Source organism: Cherax quadricarinatus, chromosome 53 (assembly GCF_038502225.1).
Source record: "Cherax quadricarinatus isolate ZL_2023a chromosome 53, ASM3850222v1, whole genome shotgun sequence".
NCBI classification, from domain to species: domain Eukaryota; kingdom Metazoa; phylum Arthropoda; class Malacostraca; order Decapoda; family Parastacidae; genus Cherax; species Cherax quadricarinatus.
Window position 1 is genome coordinate 29,136,665 of NC_091344.1, and position 7,381 is coordinate 29,144,045.

General features: G+C 37.4%; 1 protein-coding gene across 1 annotated transcript in view; it reads right to left on the reverse strand.

Moving 5' to 3' along the window:
• The window catches only part of LOC128692433 (cytochrome P450 4C1), a 182,412-nt gene extending 175,352 nt beyond the window's left edge, over positions 1-7,060 (reverse strand). Inside the window, exons 1-3 of the mRNA XM_053781616.2 lie at positions 6,893-7,060; positions 6,423-6,504; positions 5,981-6,084 (exon numbers count right to left, since the gene is read on the reverse strand). Coding sequence (XP_053637591.2) covers positions 5,981-6,084; positions 6,423-6,504; positions 6,893-7,060 — 354 coding nt within the window. The remainder of the gene's footprint in view (positions 1-5,980; positions 6,085-6,422; positions 6,505-6,892) is intronic.
• Between the last annotated feature and the right edge of the window lie 321 nt (positions 7,061-7,381).

Sequence of the window (7,381 nt, forward strand, 5' to 3'; positions counted from 1 at the left end):
GAGGTCAAGGTCAAACCGGAAGTAACACCTAGGTGTGAAAAGGTGACCCTCCAGCCGCTGGTCCTAGACCGGATACACCACCCAGTGGAAGGTCCTAAACCAGATACACCGCCCAGTGGAAGGCCCTAAACCGGATACACCGCCCAGTGGAAGGCCCTAAACCGGATACACCGCCCAGTGGAAGGCCCTAAACCGGATACAGCCCCCAGTGGAAGGCCTTTTCCGGAAGGGTGCGCTCAGCCGCATTTTTCACTACTTATATATATATATATATGTATATATATATATGTATATATATATATATATATATATATATATATATATATATATATATATATATATATATATATATATTATATATATATATATATATATATATATATATATATATATATATATATATATATATATATATATATATATATATATATATATATATATATATATATGTCGTGCCGAATAGGCAGAACTTGCGATCTTGGCTTAAATAGCAACGCTCATCTTGTCATATAGGACAAGTGAAAATTTGTGTATGCAATAATTTAGCCAAAATCATTCTGAACCTAACGAAAAAAAATGTTTCACTGTGTTTGTTTAGTATTAAATTACTGTAAACAAATCTAAAATATATTTAGTTGGGTTAGGCTAAAATAAATTGTTCTTGTTATAATAAGGTTAGGTAAGTTTTCTAAGATTCTTTTGGAGCAAAATTAAAATTTTTTACATTAACATTAATGAAAAAAATATATCTTTAAACGTATAAGAGAAAATTTTAGAAAGGACTTAATTTTAAATGAGTTCTTGCTAATTGACCAGTTTTACATATTGGGCACGACATATATATACATATATATATATATATATATATATGTATATGTATATATATATATATATATAAATATATACAGTGATCCCTCGTTTTTCGTAATTAATCCGTTCCTGGAGGAGCTACTATAAACGAAATTTATGATTTGCGAATCAATTTTCCCCATAAGAAATAATGTAAATACAATTAATCCATTTCTGACACCCAGAAGTATTAAAACAAAAAAAAAATTTACATGAAATATACATGTAGTACATAAACAATACAATGGGAAATGATGAATGAAGCATTAACAGCATAACACATACCTTTATTGGAGATTCTTCTTAGTGTATGGGAGACTGGAGGAGGAGAGAGAGTGGATTGCTTACAGTTTGGAAGGGGAATCCCCTTCCAGCAACACCTCAGGTACCAATTGCTTCTCTGGGGTTGCTTCTCTGTTTCTTAATGTTACTAGGACCACCTTGAGAGTCACTCTAGTCCTGTCTCGCAAAGTAACTGTGGAGAGAGCTCTGTTTCTGGCGTCTCTTTAACACTTCCCTAAAATGGTACAAGACTTTGTCACTGTACATATTTCTCACCTTCTTTACCACAGGCTTGGCACTAGGAGCTTTCTTTGGAGCCATGGTAGCTTATTTAGTACTTGCAAGCACTAACATGAGTGGAATATTATGAAATATTTCGTAGGAGCACTTGAGGGGACTTACTCACTGGTAAACAATACCAGACTGGCTGGGTAGGGAGGCCTCCCCGGCTCAAACCGTGGGTATGCGTTCTGGACGAACTACTATTCGCGAATCAACCTATGAAAAGCGAGTCCATGTTTATATGAAAATACCCCTATGATTGGCGAAATTTACGATTCCCGAGAACTACGAAAAGCGAGGGACCTCTGTATGTATATATTATATATATATATATATTATATATATATATATATTATATATATATATTATATATATTATATATATATAAATGCATATAGGGAAAACTGGGAGAACAAAACCTGAACCTCCTCTCAGTTACCCCTGAGTCCTCTAATATTCCACTGTAAGAAAGCTATGATCTGTGATTAGAAGTATAACACTAACAGAGGGAGGATGGGGGGGTGTCTATAAAATAAGAAGTTAAAGATTAAGACACAGATGCAACATATGGAAATCTTTATTGAAAAAAGTGTCGCCATTCTGCGGCTTCATCAGTCCATACAAAGGAGAATGGTGAAGAACAGAAGGAGTTTGAGGTAATCAGTCCCTCTGCCTTGATTCCATCAGTCTTGAAATGAATACAGCATATGTGCGAAGAAGTGGCTTACATACTGTAGACAAATGAGGTGAAGCAGTCGTAGGAGATATCACACTTGACAAAACCAAATGTGGAAGTAGGTCTTCGTCCAAGGGATGGACAAGTGCTGATTGACTGCTTACATCGACTCAAGACTGAGGGACTAATTACCTCAAACTCCTGTTCTTCACCATTCTCCTTCGTATAGACTGATAAAGCCAGTGTGTGGTGATACGTTTCTTCAACAAAGATTCCAATATGTTGCATATGTGTCTCAATCTTCTGCTTGTTGGTTTTAGACCATTTATCACAAAATAATGTCTGTAAAGTCTATGTGAAGGGTACGGGAAATTAGCTAATAGAAAATTACAGGAACTCTGAGAAGAAAGAAGTTTAGTGGGAGTAAATGTAGAAGGTTCACGAAGGTGTGAATGTAAAGCTTTGTGAGGTGGGTCAAAGTCAATCACCGGTTGTGTCTCCCTAAAAAAACGCAGAGATGGCTGCAACTGTTTCATCTGACATGGAAGCTGCAGGAAACATGGTCTCTGAGTCAGATGATGAAGGGTGAGTAAAGGTTAGTGACATCGGTAGTTGCCAAAACAGAGGAATATAAAGAGAAGTTAGAGGTACCTTGTTAGGAAGAAACTTGAGTGGGTCAGGAGAGGGAGCGACAGTATGTGAGGAGGGATGAACTTCAACAATACAAAATGATGTAGTATATGATAAGGAAATAGACTCAGTTACAGGAAAAGGAAAATGTGGGGTAACGATATGCAGTTTATGGGCTGAAGGATTTTTGAACTTGGGAGATGTTTTGGATTATGGAGATGTTGGAAGACGATAAGATAGAAGAGCAGTAGTAGATGATGAGGTAGGAGCATCAGAGGCAAGGAATACGAAAGAGTTAGACACAGAGGAGAATTTGCAAGCAGGTACTACACAGGTGATTGTGGAAGCAGAAACGAGCAACTGCCATGGCATAAGAGGAACCCTCTTATGACAACAAATCTCCTTTTCTCTTAAGAAAACCGGGCAACAACGAGAATATGCAGGGTACACCTATTACAGTTTAGGCAAGTGGGAGGTTGGTTGCAGGAAGGAGTCTTATGGTCAGCTCCACCACAGACTGGGTATTCTGCCATTGACCTACAATATTTAGCTGGGTGGCAAAAACGCAAGCAATTTCTGCATTATTGTGGTGTAGGGATTAATTCCCGTAATAGTAAAAGTTGTCTCGCTATATATGCTGAGGTTGTAAGTTCTCCGCAGTGAATTGATGATTTAGTTATATTACAAAGCGTCTACAACTGCCGACAGGAAGAAAACAAGTGTTAACCTTAAGAATCGGAAGGTCCTGGAGCTAGAGTTGTTCTGTAATGTCTGTATCACACATTAGAAAGTCTCTTTGACCAATTTTGTGTGGAAGAACAATTATACAACAAGAATGCTTACGTATCATGAGAGGAGTGTCGTTAATGGAGCAAAGAATGTAAATATTGCGAGTGTACTCTGCGTTTCGTAGTGACAACATGTACGTCACTCTCGAGAACATGAAATTATGTTTCTTCCAACATATCATAAAGTACTTTGCTGATAGTACGGTCAGAAAGATAGTCTGTAGAGCTCGTTGGCTGATGAATAAAGAATTTAGTCCATGAATTTCAAAAAGTTGGAGGAGAGTTTGTTATGCCGGTTGTTTCTGAGAATGAGAGTGAGGGTTAACAGTAACAAGGTTAACTTCGTAAGTTACAGGTCGGTCCTTTGATGTGCTAAGCATCCGAAAATCGACACATTGTGAATGGGGATGTGGAGGTCAGAATCATGATCAAGGTTGAGTGAAGGTCAGACGTATCAAAAGGGTCAGTTGGAACTTCGGTATCGGAGTCGGGCAATGAGATGTTACGTGAAGGTGGTACCGGGTTCTTGGAAATGTTTGAAGACCCGAAAAATGATCATTTACTATAGTTGTGTGAGGATATTAATAAGGAAGAGACCCGGGAGAAGGGAGTTCATGGACGGGTGAATACTTGGTAAGGGTTCTTTTTTTATGTTTTGTCTTTATATCTAAAAAAAAACAAGAGAGGGAGGAAGGTAAGAGTGAGGGATAGCTCCAAACGAGAGACTATATCCAACTCCACGTCAAGAAGAAGGGGGGGGGGATATATAGAAGGATATATGGGGGATATGCGGTATTGCTGATGCTGCATGGAGCTCACTACCTACCTTACCATTCATGCCAGTAAACTGATAATCCTGGATAACAATTTCACATCCACTGAGCCACCTGGGCGGAAAAAGAGTGTGGGGGAAGAAACCCGGCCAGAAGCATACCTCTTTTAGCTGACACCTCCTGGAATAGACAAGCAGCTTCCAGAGATACACCTGTCACATTAAGGACACTCAAAGCTGCCCTCCGAAACTCTGGAGGGCGGATCAGCATTTCCCTAGACGATCCAGACTCCATGGTAAACACCACCAACGAGGTCCTCAACGGAATGGAACGAACATCGATTCTCTTTCCTCATCCTAGGTTCTGTAGTTTCCACGGGAAAATCCCCAAAAGGCCGAATGAAGAAAGGAAGGGAGGGAAGGAGAGGGAAGGATAGGAGAGGGAATTGAAGGGGAGAAGAAGAGAGGTAAGGTTAGAAGAGGAAATGGGAGAAGATGAAAGAAGAGGCTCATTATGCATTTTTTCATAGAAGAAAAAAGATATAGGCCTGTCTCTTAGATAATAAGATAATGTCTCTAGGCTTCAAAGCTAGTTTTATTTTTTCTTTTTTTTTTTTATTTAAGGTTTGAATTAGTTTTGGGTGGTTTATGTCCTAAATTGCGATTTGTATTTAAATAAATTTGGATATTGGTATCCATGTGATATTTTGTGAATACCTCTTCTGATTAACTTCAGATCTTCTGAGCTAATGTTTAACTGTATTAGAAATTTATGCCAACATATGGTAACCTTTCTCGGTTACCACAACAAGCAAAATTTGTATAGTCTTAAATGTAGTCATCACATTTCGTCTTTTTTTCTCTAATCAACTAAAAAGTGTTGTAAGCCATTCTCAATAAATTTCTTTTCTTTTTTTCGCTCACGGAGCCATTTTGGAAGATATATTTTATATAGATGGTCGGTGATCACTTCCGCCCTACGTACTCACCAATCTTCATTCACTAATTCATAGTAACATAGGCCAGGTCTCGGCTGTTAATCATGTCTCAACTGACTCTCATTGAGTTCATCCCCTTCTAGTCTCGTTTACTGCAGAAAGTGTATGGAGTCTTTCTCCATTACTTTAACATCTATGAGGGTTAAGACATTTGTCGGTATTGTATGCCTGTCTTGCACAACTTTATCATCTAGTTTATTCTGCTATGAGGCTAGAAAAAAAATATTTGCGACTTATTTGTATTTTTAACGTATGGACATAGGCCTTGTTCCTGATCCCAATAATATTGTTAAGGGGTAGTGTGCTTGAGGAGTGTGTTGAAAGATGTGAGTTGAAAGAAATGTGTTAATGGTGTTAAAGAAAGTGTGATAAGGTGAATTTGTTAATAGGAGTGAGTTAAGGGAAGTTTGTACAGGAGTTCGTGTTTAGATGAGTGTTAAGTTCAGTGAGCTAAGTGAAAAATATTACCGGGAAAAAGCGTCCTACAATAAAGTATCTCCTTAACCCTAACAAGTCCTCTGGTTATCTTTAATATTTTCAGATCTTTTAGTATCTTGTTGTAAGTCAACTCACAACTTTGGAACCAGTCTTGTGGAAAATCTTTTGTCTATAATTGTGAGCATAAGTGTCTTTTGAGTGACGTGTTTAGTAATATTTTTTTCTTAACAAAAACTCCCACAGACTTTAGTTAGACTAGAATTACCTCTACAGCTTTGGCGCTGCTTAGTAAGCAGTAAGGATTGTGGGCCATCCACATCTTGGCAACTTCACCATACTCGGTCGCCATCAAGATCCTCTGGAAGAGTTCTGAGATATACCAGGTAAAAAAAAAAATACATTATTTTAGATTGAGATTTTTTTTCGGTCAAAAGGGGAAGGAAGCAAAGATTCTGGCGCTGAAACTGCAGGGACGAAAAAATATGATGCATATTATCAGTGGCAAAACCTCATTAATAAATCCCTGATCTCATTTTAAAAAGTCCACTGGAAAAAAAACAGTAAAACCTGAGCATATACTGCCATTTCCATACACATCTTATAAAGAACTAATACTTCCGTATTTGTATGAGCGTCAATACATGAAAGAACTCAGGATTTGCATTCTATTATACTTTGGTATTTATGTATGAGAGAAGGTATCTTACCTGGTGGATCCACATTGAGGTAGAGTGCATTACCCAGTATTGGAAGACCTTTGGGACCCGGGATCTGGTTCACCAGCCAAACCTGACAACCAACAACAAAAGTCACAAACGCCGATAATATTTATAATTTTCTTTTAATGGCGCAAACAGTTTAATACAGTATTTGGGCTTCAGATTCTCTCTCATTTTGAACTTCATAAACGTATTTATTTAAAAAATTATTACTTTAATCTCAGGCCCAATTTCTGAAAAAAGTTAAATATTTATTTTCTTAGTAGGAACCACGTTAAGAATCTAAAAACTAATAACATAAGAACACAAGAGAGGAGGAGCGCAATAAACTTACTGACACATGTCAGGTAGGTTATTTTAATAACATTTTCTCCCACTCATCATACCCAAGATATAGAAAAACAGAGGCAAATTTTATGAATAACCTCATTAAACAAAACAGAGAAACATCATTTCACCATATAAGATGACCACTTCACCTGCGATGAACAAGAGATCAGATAACCCTCATCACGATGAGGTGTAACGTTAAATCCAATGATCTCGAGACTGACGTCGACTGTTCTGATTCTTATTAACAATTCTGATACCAACAGTTTTATAGAAATTTCCACTGACTCACCCATAAATTATCCTGCTGAAACTGATGTGCAATTCAGAAATGTTAGAGTTTGGTTAAGATTCAACAAAATTTCATTCAGTAGTTCACGTTCGTATATATTTAATCATATTTCAGCACTAGTTTACAATTGTCGAAATATATATTGCGGTCACATTCATGTACATAACAAAACACAGCAAATTCTGTTGTTGGATATACAGTTGTAGACACTCACTCAAACTTACAGTAACTTCCCAACCAACAGCAGCATCTAGAGATTTATGTACATGTCCCCTCTAGGCATTAGGGGGGAGAATGTGTTTAATTAATTCACAGACATAACTAT